The sequence below is a fragment of the Brachyistius frenatus genome, unplaced genomic scaffold (assembly GCF_029030835.1).
Source record: "Brachyistius frenatus isolate BFR_SWC_R1_liver_20210118 unplaced genomic scaffold, ASM2903083v1 Contig_25, whole genome shotgun sequence".
Lineage (NCBI taxonomy): Eukaryota > Metazoa > Chordata > Actinopteri > Embiotocidae > Brachyistius > Brachyistius frenatus.
The window spans coordinates 637,086-655,508 of record NW_027210624.1 but is presented as its reverse complement, the minus strand read 5'-3'; the positions used below and the strand labels follow the sequence as shown (position 1 = coordinate 655,508).

Genomic DNA, 18,423 nt, shown 5'->3' with positions numbered 1-18,423 from the left:
CATCCAGTCTTTGTAACATGGACTGCACATATTTTTTAACAAAATTCATAACTATAGTTCGTAATGTTTCATCTTCTTGGTTAGACGTTTTAGGCATGGACGAGTGCGGACTACATCTGACTGTCATGCAGCGTTAGGCCGGAGATGTACTTTCTTTTGAACCGCCCATTTACATTGACAACAGTCACACACCACCTTTACCGGTCATCTGTATATTGCATCTTGCGTACGCATTGCGTTAATTTGTTCAGGATGCGCAAAAAAAACAATCCACACACACACGAAGCAAGGCGTAGTTTAAAGCAAGAATATCTCCGGCCTTAACTTCCTGCTGCAGACTTGCAATTAACTTCAGGCAACAATTTCCATTTTCTTTTTTGTAAAGACCTTCATGTTCTCAGAAGCTGATTCTCATCAAACTCTCTCTTTAAGATCAGCATGATATGACCACACCTGTACAGCAGCGAGGTTGTTTGATAAAGTTCAGACTCACAGGCCGGATGAAGACACTGTTATTGATTGATACCTCCCTGAAGACGTGAGCTGTAACGGAAAACACACGTTCTCTTCTATTATAGATTGTGTCTTAAGAGAGACATCAGCGGTCAATTCATGAGACTCATGACATCCTGCGTGCATGAAAGTACAGTAATTACAAACTGCCCACTCCGAGCTGTTGTTAATGTTTGGCCAAAGAATTGGGATTTTTGCATTGACTGAGGCTGTTAAGAAAAATATACATCCATTAAAAAAAAAAAAAAAAAAAAAAATGGGTTTAGTTTTGTTTTTCAGGCAAAAAGGGGACTCGCGTGCTGCGTGTCGTGTGCAAATGCCTCTAAAATGAAGCCTAAATCATACAATAATTTTATATATCCATATATCTGGCACAAGAAGCAGGCTGCTCTCACTTTCTCTCGTTAGAATAAACAGTGACCACTTATGGTTCATTCTCATTAAACAGCTTTACAGTGATGAATGCTGCATTGCTGTAATCCCCTTCAGAATGTTTCTCCTATTCGCCCGAGAACCAGAAACCAAAGCAGGGCTTTTCATGTAAGATCAATCACAAGGCTGCCTCGATGTATTATTTCATCCACTGCGTGAACTTTTTTTTTTTCTCCCTGCTTTTCTCACTCGCTTGTGAGTTCAGAAAAACTGCTTCTTTTTTTTTTAAGGTTATATAACTCTTGAGAAGTTTTATTGTGAGGTGGGAAAAGATGTTCTCACTGTGGAGGATGGAGATTAGCTTTTGAGAATCGCCCCCACTTTGAATGACAGCGCATCCGCCCACTCCACCTCCACCTCTGGGAAACAATACAGAGAACCAAAAAAAAAAAAAAAAAAAAAAAAAAAAAAAAAGGCCCAGCCACCTAACCCTCCCCCCTCACTCTACTCTATAGCAGGAGCCTTGAGCATCTGGAAAAAGCATTGGTTGACATACACAGTCCTCCGCATTGCTTCTGCGGGATCTTTACATTACAGAAAAACATCTCAGCGAGATCAGACGAACATAAACGTCCCTGTGAAATCCCATTCATTGCTGTTGGCTCCGACACATTAGAGATGACAGATGCTGCCTCCGGCACCTCATGAAACATTTGAGAGGAAAGTTTTTTTTGAAAGATTTATCAGACGGGGATTGCACTTGTTGAAAACAAAATCTTCCTCATTCATTTTTCTTGGAGATGAAGCCGGCAGGTGCCCAAGGGAAACTGTCTGCACAGTGGGGGGAAAGTGGACTGAAAGAGAGGGAAACATGCAGAATCTAAACATTACTGCATCTCAGCGCATGGTTGCCCATCTGGAAGAGAACACTGACCGAGGGCGATTCATGTTCCCAAAATATTCACCTCGTACAGTCATCTGGAAGCAGGATCAAAGTTTCGAAGCTCCACTCTGATGTCTGAACTGCACAGTGCACTTTGGACGGGGCGTTTTGGAAATCTAATGTTTGTGAATGAAGCCGGTGTGGAGATATCTGATTTTATTATTGTCAGCAGGCTGAAAAATGTTCAGTTAGAAGAACTATACTGCGCTTCTTCTGGGGTAAAGTAGCCTTGACCGAGGACAGTGTGCTAGATCTCTCAGTCCTGCGTGGATACTTCAGTCACAGATCTGATCATGAATTTTCACACCTCTCCTTAGTGACCCTTAAACTGTTGAAAAGACAACATTAGTCTACCAAACATCATTTACTCCAGTATAGAAAAGTCTCTTACTTTAAAGGAGTAGTTTGACATTTTGGAAAATATGCCTACGCTCTTGTTTGCCGAGTAAATTTAGAAAAAACACTTTATAAAACTCATGACTCTACACTGGAAACAGTATGTAGCTACTACATGCAACTGGCTGTAATTTAGCATGTAGCCTGGAAGAGGGAAAACTGCTGGCATGTTCTATCCAGAACAAAATCTACATAGCAGCTCCTCTAAAGATCACTAACTAACAGTTATTTTTGTCCCACAATATTTCTTCTGTCGAGTCCTCACTGGTCACCTATCCACCATACAGGGACATCAAGAATAAAAGACATCCCTGCCCTGGGTACGAAACCTCCCTAACAGCACAACCTGTTGTTGTTACACGTTAAGAAACTTTGATTCGGTGTGTGTTACTGTTTATGTGAAAGACCTTTCTTGGAATGAGAATAGATTGAGTTTGCAGTTGTGTCAACAATTGAATAAAGACGATTTCACACCATGTGGTGAGTTTGTATGCAGCCAACCCGTTATCAGGCCGAAACATCTGAAACATCCGTCAGTTCACCGCAGCTTAGTTTGTTGGTCACATTTTTCAACACACAGGTGTGGAAAAAACCACATGGTTTGGTTTATTATGATTTAATACAAGTAAAAATAACATGGACAGTAAACCTACACTTCATGACTTATGTCTCTGGAAAGGAATAAATTGGTTTTATATATATAACTTAAATGAAGTTATCTCTATCAAAACACACGACACTGGCTGAGATCACACTTTAAACAAAAGTCCTTGCAAACGAATCCATCAGTCCAACCTTATTCTGTACCCTTTAGTCACAGTGAGATGTAGGTCTTTCGCCTGTAGTTCCAGGTAAGTATTGAAGCTGGGGTGAAAAAAATAAATAAAAAAGCTGTCAGAAAGTAGGACAGGGAGGGGAGGAGGGCTGGTTTGTAGACCTGCACTTCAGTCTTTGTCGTCTTTGATCCTGCCCACGGTGGCTTAGCTTCGCATGCTCTCTCGCTGGCCCAGACTTGGCGGTGGCCTATAAATACCTGGCACGTCTGCACAGTCAGGTAACCTCAATACCCAGCAGCTCCGTGGGACGCAGAGCCCTCAGGCACCTCGCATACTAATGTCCCTGCGAGTAGAAATACTATTGACCTCGCACTATTAGCCAAGTGATGTCAATCAAATATCGCAGTATGACAACAATGCTCATTTCAGATGCAAATACAAAGAATTTCAATGAATACAAAATGATTTATTTTATAGCTACAAAATATTACAGTTTGTAAAACTCAAATATTTAGTTTTTAAAATGAATTTTTGAGTCTTCACAGTCGGACTACCTGCAAGGTTTCTGTATTACACACACACTGGGAGGCACCCTTTTGAACTGGTATGGGGCAAAAATATACAACACGCTCACTTCACCCACAACAGCGGACCAAAAGTGGAAAGTGTATAAATATAAATTTCCCATCACCCAGTTTTCCAGTTGGAGCACTTTTCTTTTTTTTTTTCCTTCATATTCACACACATGCTTCCACTTCCAGGGGCAAGGGCCCCGTCACAGGAAGTGTGTTTGTTCTCTGACAGGACAACACTGAGGCAAGCTCGAGAAATTTAGGGGAAGTCCAATTGTATTGGTTTCACAAACACACACACACACACGCACACACACACACACACACACACACACACACACACACACACACACACACACACACACACACACACACACACACACACACACACACGGAAATGTAGGTCTTGACAGGCTTGTTAGCCCCAGGAGACCTTGGTGAGAAATACAACACACCAGGGGAGGCGGTTTCATTTTGACTGCATGAGCAGAGTGCGGTGCATCTACAGACACACACGTACATACACTCACGTAAATGCACCGCTACACCTGAAGTAAAATTTGAATATATCCGCGCAGAGAAACCAACTCCAGAGGGGTCTGCAGTGACCGTTTCCTCTTCCTGCTGCTAAACTGAGACTTTGAGATGAGTCAGTCCTCAGGGGAACAACCCGAGAACACACACACAGACACACACACACACACACACACACACACACACACACACACACACACACACACACACACACACACACACACACACACACACACACACACACACACACTTTGTATGAGGAGAAGAGTGTTAGCTTCTGTCCCAGTCCAGCCATGTAAGTGTCAATATTTCTCTAATGTCAGCAAATATTCTATAAATGACGAGGTTTTTGCCAAATGCTTTGATTCTTCTCTGTTTTGCCGGTTTTTGGCTCATCTGGCATCACAAAGAAGGACGACTTCACACTGGTCCTGACCTGGGGACAGTTTGTAAAAAAAAAATGCGTAGTAACATTGACAAAATCAAACAGAAGAAATTATCCAAGTGGTCTGAAATCAGTTCCAGTCAAACTAGAGTACATGACCAGTGAGACCACAATCTGCACTGGGAGGACATCCATGTAGGCTCTAAGTTAGCTTGTCTGGTATCAAAACACTGTCTCCTGACTCAGAGGTTTGTCATTGGAAGTGGACAAGAATACAGTTGTTTCTATTGCTATTTCAATATCACTTTTAGTTTTGTTAGCATACTACTGATGTAGTATCTTCATTAACACAAGTTAAACTGTTTTTGTTTTTTTGTTGAAAAACCAGGTTAGGTAAGTTTCCTTAGTTGACTTTTGATGACTCATAAAAAAACAATAATTTACCAAGTAAGTTATTTGGTTTCATTCTGTTCAAGACACAAGCAAATTCTATTTTTTTTTTTTTTTAGCTTTAAAGCAATAAAAATCATCTGTTTGGGTTCCACCGGCAGGTGGATTGGATGTTGGAGCAACGTGAAGCCCTACTGCTGCTCAAAGGATATGACATTTGGTGTGTTTTGTATTACAAGCTAAAAAAAAAAAAAAAAAAAAAGATTATCAGTAAAATTGTAATTAATCGTGAACAACATAGATTTCTGTCAAAGCATCAAACAGGAAAAAACATAAAAAACAGATTTTGCAGCTGTGACATTCATAACCAAACCCACCTGTTCCTCATGACAAGCCAAGCTTTCTGCTAATGTGTGTGTGTGTGTGTGTGTGTGTGTGTGTGTGTGTGTGTGTGTGTGTGTGTGTGTGTGTGTGTGTGTGTGTGTGTGTGTGTGTGTGTGTGTGTGTGTGTGTGTGTGTGTGTGTGTGTGTGTGTGTGTGTGTGTGTGTACATAGAGCAAGATGATGGTTGCCACAGCTAAGACATCCAATGAGCTCACATTGGGATCAAACAGATGTCCACAATCATCCGTTTTTCTTCGCCACCCTGAAACAATCAAAGAGACGATCCATGTCTGCAGCTGGCAAGCAGTGGCAGGAGGCTCTGCAGTCGAGTGATCTTCAGCAAGCTATGATTGGGCCTGGATGGTGTGTGTGTGTGTGTGTGTGTGTGTGTGTGTGTGTGTGTGTGTGTGTGTGTGTGTGTGTGTGTGTGTGTGTGTGTGTGTGTGTGTGTGTGTGTGTGTGTGTGTGTGTGTGTTTTTGCACGTGTGCGTGCATTGACGCTTGAAGAAAGCCAGTTGATATGAGAAGTGTGATTCCAGTGGAAGCAGCTGCCATGCAGTCAGTCACCGGGAGTCCATGAATTATCCACAAAGCTTTCAACACTGCATCCTTACCGCAGGATCTGTCCGACGGTTTTGGAGATGAATATAAGTCCACAAGCACTGTAAGCGGAAGTAAGTGAAGCGTTGATGCTTTTTTTTTCAGGTGCAAAACACTGGAACTGGAGGTAAATAGCCACCACTAAAAAAAGACTGTGATTTAAGTGAAAACATTTCTAAAGCAACCAGAGCGTGGAGAGTCCTCTACAGTACCGACTGATGTAGGGAATCAGGTTGCCATACAACAAGAAGGATACAAGCTCGGACTCCTTTCTGACACTTTTTCCCCTCGGGTTTTGTTTACAGTCCAATTATTGCAAGTCAAGGTGAATTTAAGACTCCCCGTTGTATGGGTGTTTCTCTTAGTCCTGCAAAATCTGTACTCTCCACATGCATCATTTTTTTCCCACACATTGACTTTTCTAGGGTGGGCCACCCAGGTATGCATTCATATTTTAATCTGTCCAAGAGAACGATGCTATCGATGTGATGGATTAACGAGTGGACAATCTCCCCTCTATCTCCTTCACCTGTCATGTTCAGCACAGCGTGAGTGTGGCATCGGTTGAGGTCCGACCTCTGTGATCAGAGGACAGAAACTACCACGACCGTAAATGCTTAAAAAAAAACAAAGCGGAGACTCAAAGTGAGCTGAGTAGAAACAGATGCTCATAAAATAGGTAAATAACATAAATACAATATTATTGGCTGGAGCCCAACAGCAGGGCGAGAGCTATAAAGCGAGTGTCTGTCACAGAGTGAGAGTAAGTTACATTTTTGGTCAAAATGAAACTTCCATTTGAAACCTCAAAGCCCCTAGTTTCAGTCCACCCGTGTATGTCTTGACCTAGACGTGTGTTTCTTTCAGCAGGGACGGGGGTCCCAGTCAAAGAGGAAAAACAATTTCCTCGAAGGTAAATCTTATATTAGAACACTTTATTTGACACCTCAAACTCTTTTGGCCATACACAAGTTGTGTGCACTGCAGTAGGCATTTAGAAAACATTTGCGTGATTGTAGATGCTGAAAATAAAGCACCCTCCCCCTCCAACTGCTAAAATGAGTATCTGTATAGATATCAGTCACACACCACCACAAGTAAATTCTCAACCTTTGGGAAACTCTGTACATATTGCACAGTCATTTCCTCTGTAAAGATGCACATGTTTGCAGACGACAACCTTTGCATTCCTGAAACAATTACCCGAGTTGGAGGAGAGACACGGCCACCTACACAGACCTCTCATGTCAAACAACGTTATTTGTGGATCCATTAAATGTAGGTGGGCCAGTAAGCCGACATAAACAATATAAAAGGAACGCAGTCATGACGAAAGGTAATGCTTACAACTGCATTTGACAAGTCAAAACATCTGCTTGGGAAACATTTGTTCAACAGCTGTTCACCAATAAAGTCAAACTAATTGTTTTTGGGGAGGTTTTGACCAACTTAGATCTCTGAAGGCCACATTTTAGTGTCCAAAACACCACAAAGTTACAGAATTTCAGTGTCCAAACCATGATGGGAAAGAAAGGCTATGCTTTAACAGCCAGACTAATTAATCTGTTTCAGGCGGGTTCAGAGCTCCATAAGGCTGACGGTTTAATTGCAGGTTTAAGCAACTGACACCTACAAAGCTAAAGAGTAAAACCTCCCACACCGTGCCGCAAAGATTCCTCTGGTAATCCACTTAATGTTAGCAGTGAGGAATCTCCATCAAATTCAAGACGGGGGACTTTTTTTCGGGGATGACTTCTTCTTTTTTTTTTTTAAAGGCCAATATCAGCACAACATATTGACCGTCCACTGCACTGGTTTAACTCTAATGGCAGCTTTTAAAAAGTGCCTCCAAAGCAATTGTGAACCACGGCTCCTGGAGCTTAGCCCTGCGGTACCAAGATACACCCCAAGTATCCATTAGCACATAGCAGACATATGATATCTGACCACACAGATCTGCCGGAGACAGCACAGCTGAAGGACAAAGGAAAGAGGCAGAGAGGGGGAAATGATGAGGTGGGGGGGGGGGTTTGGTCAGGAGATGCATCAGTCTTTAGTAGGTTTCCACAGTTAAATTTATCACAGTCAACCGAGGAGGAAGACACCAATCAATAACCTCTTCTCTATTTGTCTCCCTCTTTTTTTCCCCCCCTTTGCTTTCCCTGATCTGTCATTTTTAATGCCTTATGAAAACAAAAACTACAAAAAAAAACACAATCAACATCATCAGCCTCGAGTGAGCCGGTGGTCGAAGAAAATCCAAAAGTAGATACCAATCAATTGATGCTGTTTTTGGGGGATTTTAGGGGATTGATGGATGAGTTTAACGCAGCTGCAAAAACAACAGAATGCAGCTTTTATGACCAGGTTATTTACGTATGATGCGGTTAAAGATGGGCAGGTGTGGCCTCTTGTGGCCCATTAGAGGGAAGCTGTGGCGAAGTCAAAATTTGCATTGTCAGCACATGCAGGCAAGAGTGTTAATCAATCATCTAGATGTGCTTCGTGTCGCTGCAGTAATCTTAAAATTGTCATGTAAAAATCTACATTAAATATTACATTTAAAACTGGAAACCCTCACAGAACAATTAAAAATTACTAGTTGGATGAGAAAAATTGCACTAATTTGCATTCTTGACAATTATAGAATGTTAATATGAAGTTGCAACCCATAATTTGTTACCTTAGCATACAATATAAAGCATGGAAACACTAAAACCATGGCTTTATCCAAAGGTAACAAAATCCACCTTTGAGCATCTCCTAACCTCACTGATTCACATGTAATACATTGTTGATCTGCAAAAACTGAAGTGAGGAAACGACACTAACTACTTTTTTCCCAGATCATAAGAAACTGCCCATCATGTGACTGTGAGGCTGGAAAGCTCCTGTCAGCACTTTAATTCTATTTTGAAATAATCTGGAATTGGCAGTAAAATAGAAGCGAGACCGTTACTCACTCAGGGATGATGATGGCAGCATGTATTTTCAAATCATGTCAAGAAAGCAGACAGGAATTTTTGTTGTTGTTGAACACAGGATCACGAGAGGGTACTTCAAACCTACTGACATCAACAACTTCTGGTTTTATATTTTTAATATGATCTTATCATACTAAATACATATAATGATTTTTTTTTTTTTTTTTTTTTTACAATCTGTGAGAGGAAAAACTTAAAACATCTACTTTCATTTACTATGGGCCTGTAGGTACCATGAAAGGAAATCCATACATCAAGGTAGCCATCTTTATAGATACTAAATAGTCTGTCCACAGAGTAAAAAAATACTGTTTTAAATCTACTGCATGTGTTTAAGTATAGAGTTACTTTTGTCATTTTGAGTACATTATCGGTAGAAATAATAATAATAATGAGGAAAAACACTGCTTCATATGGTAAAATGAGTATAATGCTTACGGTGAATATTGTTTCTCGATTACTTGTCCTCACGACCAAATACTTCCAGAGATTATTTTTAAACACTTAAAACAGAAAGAGGATATTGTTGTCGTCTTTACAATATCAACTGTGCTGCTCTTTCACTCTTCCTCTCTCTTTGCCAGGTGTGTATCAGTGTGTGTGCATGGCCTGTGCAGCCGAGTTTCTCTTCGCCCCTACATACCTACACAACCCTTCATGTGTCTACAAGACAGATGTGCAAACCAGATGTTGCTGCACAGAGGAGAAAGGGCTACAGACAGACCTGCTGTATTTGTCTCTGGTATTACATGGTGCTATGCGGCCCCAGTTTGGGTCAACAACAATCCAAAAGCTGTTAGTCAGATGCATTTATGTCATCATAAAATCAGAGACACACACTATTTCAGAGTCTAGTCATGTTTTCTAAGTACTCTCACTTCACTGCTCCTTGCCGGCTTCTGAAGCGGAGGAGTCAACAACTTTAATACCTTAAGATCACCTTCGACTGTCGAAGCCCAGAGAGAGATCTCCAGCCAGGTTCCGCACACAGAGTCCATCAAGGCTATCACACAAACTCTTAAATAAACAGGCATGACTGATGTTTTATTCAAGAGCAGTCCAGCAGCTATTTTTAAAACAAACCCCCCCCAAAAAAGGTTGGGACTGCAGGTGAATGGCAGCTTGGCCCGCTCCCTCCCCTCCTCAGTCCATTAGCCTCCGCAGTGCCAGCCGAGCGAGGATTACGAACTGGATTGCAGTCTAATTTCAGAGATGTTAGATTCACTCCGAGCAATGTGGGAGTCACTCAAGAGTCATCAAAGTGTTCGACCTGAGCCAATAGAAATCACTGGAGAACCTGAGAGAGAACCCGGGCCCCGCAAATACTGAGAATTAATCTGTGCTCAAAAATAGTTTATCATCCCATCTGAAACTGGCCGGGGAGAAATGGAAAACCTAATTAGACAGAGAAATTACCTCTCAGGAAATTTCATCAAGTGGTGACATTAAGCTATTTAGTGGGAAGTAGTGAGAAGAGCTACTGGAGAGAGATTTCAGAATTTATTGCTGGGTATCTAATTCATTTTGTACTTAACCACTTGGAGAAGATGTAAAATGTTCAAGTAATAGTTTGACATTTTGGGAAAAACCCATTTTTACAGTCTTAGTGAGAGTTATATGAGAACAGTGATACCACACTTCTGTCTGTAAGCTACAGCTAGACAGGTAACGTAGCTTCAGGATTGGAAACAGCCAGCCTGCCAGCACCTTTTCTTAACACATTAAATCTTATTTGACGAATAATAATAAAAAAAATTAATAAATCGCCCCCTCTTAAAATCTGAAATTGTCATTTTTATACTAAACCAAGCTAACACACCTGGTGCTGGGGGAAAATCCATGTTCCCAGGGTCCTATTTTCCAGGGACTACGTACCCAAGGTCTTAAGTTCCCAAAGTCCTGGGGTCCCAGGGTTCTATGTTCCCAAAGTCCAACATTCCCAGGATCATATGCTCCCAGGGACTTACGTTCCCCAGTTCAACCCTGTCCCCACAACAGCCCACTTCATACTGGGCGAATACAGAGAACATAAGATCCTGGGAACATATATACCTATTCTGTGCCATATAAATTTGGGGAACGTAGGACCCTGAGATCATAGGATTGACTCCCTGTTCCCAGTAGATTCAAGCTAAACACGCAGATATGAGAGTGGTATTGATACTCTCAACAAGAAAACAACATACGTGGGCAGAAAAGCATGAGAATGCAAAATTGCAAGCACGTAGAAATCTATGAAGCCACAGTTACACTTTTTTCTCAGGAGCTCAGATAAATAAGAGTATTTGCACCCCCTCATTCACCGAGCCACTCTGTGAAAACGTTTCCCTAAAGCATAAAGAAAGAAACTTGCCAGTGGTCCAAATGTGTTTTAATTATAAATGACTTAATGAATAGATGCCTTAATTCTCTCAGCTACTCAATAGTACACCAGTAAAAGAGAACATCCAAGTAGAGATAAAAATGTAATGTTGACCATATCTAAAGCCTTTCTCATTTTCCTTCTCTATTCCTGGTATTATGTGTGTTTTGAAAATATCTGTACCGCATCATTAACAGTTCATACAGACAGTGTGAACATATCTGCTTTTGTTGTTGGATATTGGCCAATTATCGTACAGTTTCAGTTATTGAAGGTAAACCTTCAATGAGCCTCCGTGGAGGATTCTGCTGATTATGGTCCAATCAATAAACAGATCATCTGAAAGGTTCACTTCAAACATAGAGATGGTTCCACCTGGTAAAACAAGGCAACGACTGACAGGATACGAAGTACAACACCACAGTTTCACAGGCCTTCATTTCACTGTTATCTTTCATGAACTTTTCTCAGGAAAACTGACACGTCCTGACCTGCGGGTTAATCATGAAAAGGGAAGTTCAAAAGCCAAATGTTTGAGTGTGTTGTTTTTTTGTTTTTTTTATTCCAATCAATATCTTTCTGTCTTTCTCCCATCTGACACATTCACAGTTTAAGCTATGGATACATGACCCCGTCATCCCGTAAAACCCCATCGTGGGTATCGGGATCCATCTCTGCGCTCAAAGCAATTCTAATTTCTAATTAAACCTCCTGGGGATCTCTCCAGGGCAGCAGAGCACCGCAGACACTTTCACAGCGCTGCACGCAAAGACTGAAGAGCCCTATCAAAAGGAACGAACCCGAGGCCAGACTTTTAACCCCTCGTAAAGTCTGCACTCTGAGGCATTTTCACTTTAATGAGAGGAAGCGATTAAACTGCTGGTTCATGGTGCCGACTTCGGTTTAAGTTTTCAGGAAAGCTCCAATGTGGCCTCAGATTGTGTTTATTAGCAGCTGTAGTGACAGGATGAAAATCTATTAATGACACTGCAGAGAAGACACAGAGGCCACAAAAACTGTTGTTTCAATGATTCAGACAAAGATGAACCGAAATTTGGCTGCGATATCAAAAGTCAGGCTTGTGTAAATCTTTGCAAAAAGAAGTGCAGACACTGGATTTTTGAAGCATCAAGACTTCTATTATAATTTAAAATCCGAGTTGAATGAAAAAGACCTCTTTCCCTTATAAATAATTTTTGACTCGGTTCCATAAGTTCCACACAAAAAGAGAGAGTGGGCGTGAGAGCACATTTGTCTTTGGGGACAGCTGGCGTGCACAGCGAGGGTGAATGCGAGCTGTAGTCACCAAAATACTCAATTCTCCTTCTCATACTGTGTCAGCGAGCGAGTCGTGCCTTACCTTTCCAAAGTCCCTGACGTCAAAAAGGTCGAAGGACTCGAAGAGCTCGCTTTTCTTCATGCCGAATGTGTCGCTGCACACTGCCAGGAAGGTCCTGATATTCTTCAGGCACAGAAACTGTGTTTGGGAAGACAAGAAGGGGTTCATCTGCGAGTGAGTCACAAATAAATGTACAGGTTGCATTACATGCAAGAGTGATACACCCCGTTATTACCTTTCATTTTCCTTTCCGAAGGCCTGTGTGTGTGTGTGTGTGTGTGTGTGTGTGTGTGTGTGTGTGTGTGTGTGTGTGTGTGTGTGTGTGTGTGTGTGTGTGTGTGTGTGTGTGTGTGTGTGTGTGTGTGTGTGTGTTTACATCACTGAATGGATTGAGATGCTGCTGCTTTTCTATTCTTTCAGTCTGGCTGTCTAATCAGGCCACGCAGCCGAGGACGCTGGAGGACCGACACTCTAAAATATAGATGAAGCAGTGTTTACAGGCACCGTGAGCACATCGTTTTTTACTGTTATGATGTATTTCCTGTTGAAATTAGGGGGCGGAGAGGTGTGGAATTGGTAAAACATAATTCAACAGAGCAGGAAGAGGAAGGTAGAGATGTTTAATGCAACTGATAGAGGAAGATGTCACTGCTAAGATAATGTAATATAATGTAATTCCGGGGTAAATTATGGATCTGTATTCATCCTAATGTTAGGTAACAGACGATAAACAATTACAAGGTTATTGTTGTAAAAAACAAAAGTTGCATAATTCAAGTACACTAATTAAGATAAAAACAAAGGGTGAGGAAACTATTACTCAGCTAATTTCTATACATAATTAAAGCTAAAGGTGCACCTTGAAGCAAGAACATTAAGTCAAATTATCAAGTGACTGTTCTCATAAACAAGGTCATTTACTGAGGATGCACGTGGTTTTTTGCCTCATCTGCAACTACCTTGTTGTGCTAATGATCTTAATGTGGCTCAATTTAGAAACTATTTATCCAAATTACACGACACCGCTAAATGTTGCACAGGAACAAGAGAAAGCAGCCGTAGTATTACGTTAGGTTTTCTGGCATTCTTACCGCTCTTCAGGAAGAGCGAAGAGCTGTGGGCAGAGCGTAAAGGGGAAGGTGTCAACACACTGTAGTGAGCCAACATGCAACATCTTGTGACTGAGCCTTCCTCGAACTGATACAGGCCAGAAGAAAAATCCAAAAGGGTGTTTCAGGAAGTAATGTTTTTGGCCACATTGCTGTGCACCACATGGCTGGGATCGGGTTCAATGCATGACCTCATCTGTAAATTTGGGTGTATTAAGGTCACACCCAAAACTGTTTTTGTTACACTTCTCTCAGTATTGCTGTGCATCGTCAGGGGTTTGAAGGGCAGAGCGGCAGAAAGTTAGCCATCAGTTTCTGTCCATCTGTCACAAGCAGATCATTACACACGAGTAAAATGTGGCAAAATGACACAGCACGATGGAACCAACAGCAAATCAGTATTGACACGCAGGGTACAAAGACAAGGAAATAGCACAGCCAGCACAGATGTGCAGAGCAAGAGCAGCTGTGTGGTGGTGTCTTTGTTTATTTTTGAATGCATGTCACTTGCTGTGGTTGAGCCATAATGTCTCAAATTCACAAGACGACACTCTAGTGTTCTACAACACACAGGGGGACTGAATAAACGAAACTTTGCAAGACGTAGAAAGTAAAGTCACAAGTAAACTAGCAGCTGAAGAGAGAAGATACAGTCATTTCAATGTGCATTAAGTGTCAGCTTTGTAAAATGTCTGAAATTTGAATTATGAAAAACTGATCGATTACTTAAGTTGACAGCTATTCTAAAGTCAACATTGTTTCTGTAGTCAAATGATTTTGTCCACTCACTAGTACTAAAAATAATACTCATTAGTTACTGCTTCCAACAATTGCTATCTAAACTTATCTCAAACTCTCCATATCACAATGATTCACCATCCTCTTCTTTTTCTTCTTGGGTAACAGGTTGACAGGAAATGGATTTCATTAGCCATTTCCTGTTTCTTAAAAAACAGCACAGGCAGTGCCGTAATGTTAATATGCGGAGTCCATCCTCACAAGCCTGACTGTAATCATGTTTGACAACTTGTGAGAAAATTATTCAGTCGGTGTCAAGAAACAAGAAAACAAGAGAGCTCAGGAGATGAAGCAAAGCAGCCAGAATTATTCTGCTATGCGCAACACACCTTCGTCCTCACGGCGCAGAGCGAAATCAGATTTGTCTACTACACAGCGCATGTCCATCAAAAATAAAATGCCTCTCCACATCAATTGAATTAGGCTTTACAGATGACTTCACAGGAGGGAGAAAAAGCCCCCAGCCAGTGAGCTCCAGAAAAGAGTAGAGAAGCAAGCAAGCATTGAGAGAATAATATTGAATGTGTACACTTGTACACATCACTTTCTTTTATCAGACAAGCACATCTTGTCAGCCTGGAGTCTCCGGAGAGTCCCAAAGGACCTTCGAATATTATCTGAGGGAAGCAGCTTCACAGAGCACATATGAAAGAAAGTCAGTGTGTCTGCTGCACTGAGCCGGAGACAGTAGAGCGGGAATTGTATTAACAAGAGTGAAGCAGCATGAAGCAACCACTAACTGTTCCACTGGCAGCTTTTCTTCTGCATTACTGACTCTCGGGGCTCAAAGCGAATGGCCCGGTGTGGGTACAATGTGCGCACAGTTGTATCTGCATGGATGCCCTCACTGTACAAACCAAGTCCTATGGTACACTAAAGTCAACATGAAAACATGTCAACGTGTTTCAGACTAGTTTTACCTCCGAGTGAAAATTAATACACAAGAGTTTCTGCCATTAAGAGTAATTCGGATGTAACTTCTACATCAAGGCTTCTTTCGTTTGGTGAAATACAGTTATTCACTTTCATGTTAAAGTTCAACAAGCAGCCAGATAACTTTGCGTGAAGCCTGAAAACAGTTAGCTTAGCTCTGTCCAAAAGTCAAAAAATGTGCCCACATACTCCTCTAAAGCACACTTATTAACACATTATATGTTTTGAAAAAAGAAAAGTCAATAGTAAAAGTCGATGGTAAGGTATAACAAGTTAACTTGATTTAAGATATATTGAAATAATTTGACAAATCTAATTTGTAGAGCTTTGGTGGTGGCAATTACCAAAAAGTTGCAGTCCATAAATGGCAGCATTACGTTTCTGGTAATTAAGAAACCGAATTGTTAGTTTCTCCAAAACAAACAACTATACACACAAGTGTCATTTAATTTCAGGGGACACGTGGTACCCTCAATTTTTGGCTATAAAAACGGATAACTTCCATTTTCACAGTGTTTGTGGCTTCACTGACAACATTTATGAACAAAAAGTGCAGTTCTATATGTTTTATCTACGTCTGATGGATATCCCCTTTTTAGGCTGTTTGGTTCCTTCCAACGAGCGAGCTGCGTATTTGTAGTTGTTAACCAGTGGCTAACATTAGTGTTACCTTGCTGTCTTTAGCAAATATTAGAAGCTAGTTTACTGACAGTGTAAATAGTGTTACTAAAAACAGTTGCCAAAGTAATCCTTTACTTATCTTTAATCAAATCGCTAACCGAATGAACTCCTTTTTGTTCACATTTTTGTGTTCAGTATTGCTTTCAAATGTCGTGAATAGTAAACTAAATATTAAAAAGACATACCTTTTAGGACCTTTTAGGACCTTTTAATCTCATATCCAGATCAATAATAGATTTGGCGTAGCAATATAAACGCTTGTCAGTGAGTGTCTAAATTTTAAAGTTACACTATTGGTTGGCCGAATGTTGCAACTTCCTGTGTTGATTATAAATTAAAAGTCCTCATTTCAAATTAGAAGCCCTTGTTTAAAGTAAAAAAAAAAAAAAACTAATTTCACAGAGCAGCCATATGTATGCTTTTGTCGTAGTCTGTTAGAAAAATATGATTAAAAAAAAAAAACTCCTTCTGATTTAATCTATGTTATAAATGAATTTGTATGAAGAATGAAGACTTTTCATAATAATATTATGAGACTGTGAAACTGTGTCCCCTGAAAGCCTGACGCCTCAGATTATATCATGTCACAGTGCATATCTGGGTCGCAAATCTTTTTGAAAAACCCATTTAGCCCGTCTTTATCAAACATGATTCTTCATGTTATGTGTCAGCCTCAAAAAATAATATCTGTTGGGCTCTAATTATAAACCTGCCATTGGAAAGTGTTCTAACTGAAACGGTAGCACATCCAATACAGCCAACCATATTAGGGAACCTATTTCTGTATTTCATTGAAGCCAGAAAACAACTTCATTGTGTCGAATGAGGAATTAAGGACAGATTAAGCAGCAGCGTCGCAGCAGGAAGCTCCAAAACACACTCAGACTCTATTTCAAATTCTCCGATAAAACTGCAGTTTATACGAGACCAATGTATGGAAGGCTTACAATCCCACCAGTGCATTTCATATCTAAGACCAGCCATGTGAAATATATAAGGCAAAAAATTAATTCCTGCAAGACGAGCTATCTCGCCGCTGTGTTTTTAATATGAGCCGGGTCGTGCTCTGTATCCACAGTAAGTATCCAGTTTCTGCTTATGTATTCCTTGATACGAGTCAAAGCTCCATAGCAACAAGCTGGAGCCTTTTATGGCCCCTGTGTGTATTGTGGAGGTTAATGAAATCCTGTTCTTGTTCTCTCATCGACGTACGCAATGAAAGAAACAGACAGAGTTTGTCCATCTTACTGCTTAAATCTTGTGGAGGATCACTTAATGGCAATAAAATGGATGAGTCTCTTACAGAGGAAATCAAGGCCTTTGTGCAAAGAATTGAATTTGGTGGTTAAAAGATGTCCACTTGTCTGCCTATCTCGTAGGCTTAATGATAGTGTGAGAAGGGAAATTATTCAGAGGAAACCGTGAAATGTATAGAGGATGTACTAATAAGACATGTCTGTTACATTCAACTCCCTACTGTGACACGTCACCCAGATATTGTATCCGGTATGAATTACATCTTGTGCACAGGCCTTACCTGCGGAGCTCAGACTCTTCTGCTATAAGCAGTAGGTGACATATCACAATCCAAGCAATCAGGTCACATCCATGTCATGTAGGAGCTTTTGTCAGCTGTGTAACCAGGAAATGGGAGGTGGAAGGTAAGCGAAGGTCTGCTGACGCCGACAAACACTTCTGTCTGAGGTTGGGGTCATCACAACAGACAGCCTTGCCCTACACTCATCGTGTTACTTATCTGAATGGAATATCGTCAACATAAAGTCGCAGTCAGCAGCTTTTTTTATTCCAGCAATATACTGTGGTGCTCAGATGTTTAAGGTGTGCTAAGCTGCTAAATAAAAAGCCACTGACTCTTGGTGAAAAGCGACACATGACGGAAAAACAGTGACATCGCATGCAGATGGTCGTTCAAGTCACTTTTTCCAGTCAGTCATGACTCTGAATATCCCCTGCTAGTTAGTGATGACCTCTTTATCACTTCTTTACCTCATCACGTTTCCGCTGAGTGACTGTTCTGTTTATTCAGGAGTTTTTGGCTCATTGGTCACCACCCGATTTAGGTGAGGAGAGGATTGGCATGGAAGTCATGTGTTTGTTCAGGAGATATTGTAGCTCTGTGTGGTGCTCCTGCTAATCCTTCCTTTCAGTATGTTCAGTAACTTTGGGCGACAAGCATTATGGTGTCAGGGAGGAAGACAAAATGCGAAAACAATCAGAGTTTCATTACTCATTTTATATCAACAATGGAAAACATGACTGCGTGCAACGTGACAAACCCACTGAGAATCATCACTTCACCTTCCTCTGACCTTTATGAATCATTGTAGCATC

At 41.0% G+C, this 18,423-nt stretch overlaps 1 protein-coding gene across 2 annotated transcripts in view; it reads right to left on the bottom strand.

The window, feature by feature from the left end:
* The window catches only part of LOC138620604 (guanine nucleotide exchange factor VAV3), a 94,308-nt gene that overhangs the window by 66,023 nt on the left and 9,862 nt on the right, over positions 1–18,423 (bottom strand). For both annotated transcript variants that reach the window (XM_069697957.1, XM_069697956.1), the window contains exon 2: positions 12,572–12,688. In XM_069697957.1, the coding sequence (XP_069554058.1) occupies positions 12,572–12,688 (117 nt within the window). The remainder of the gene's footprint in view (positions 1–12,571; positions 12,689–18,423) is intronic.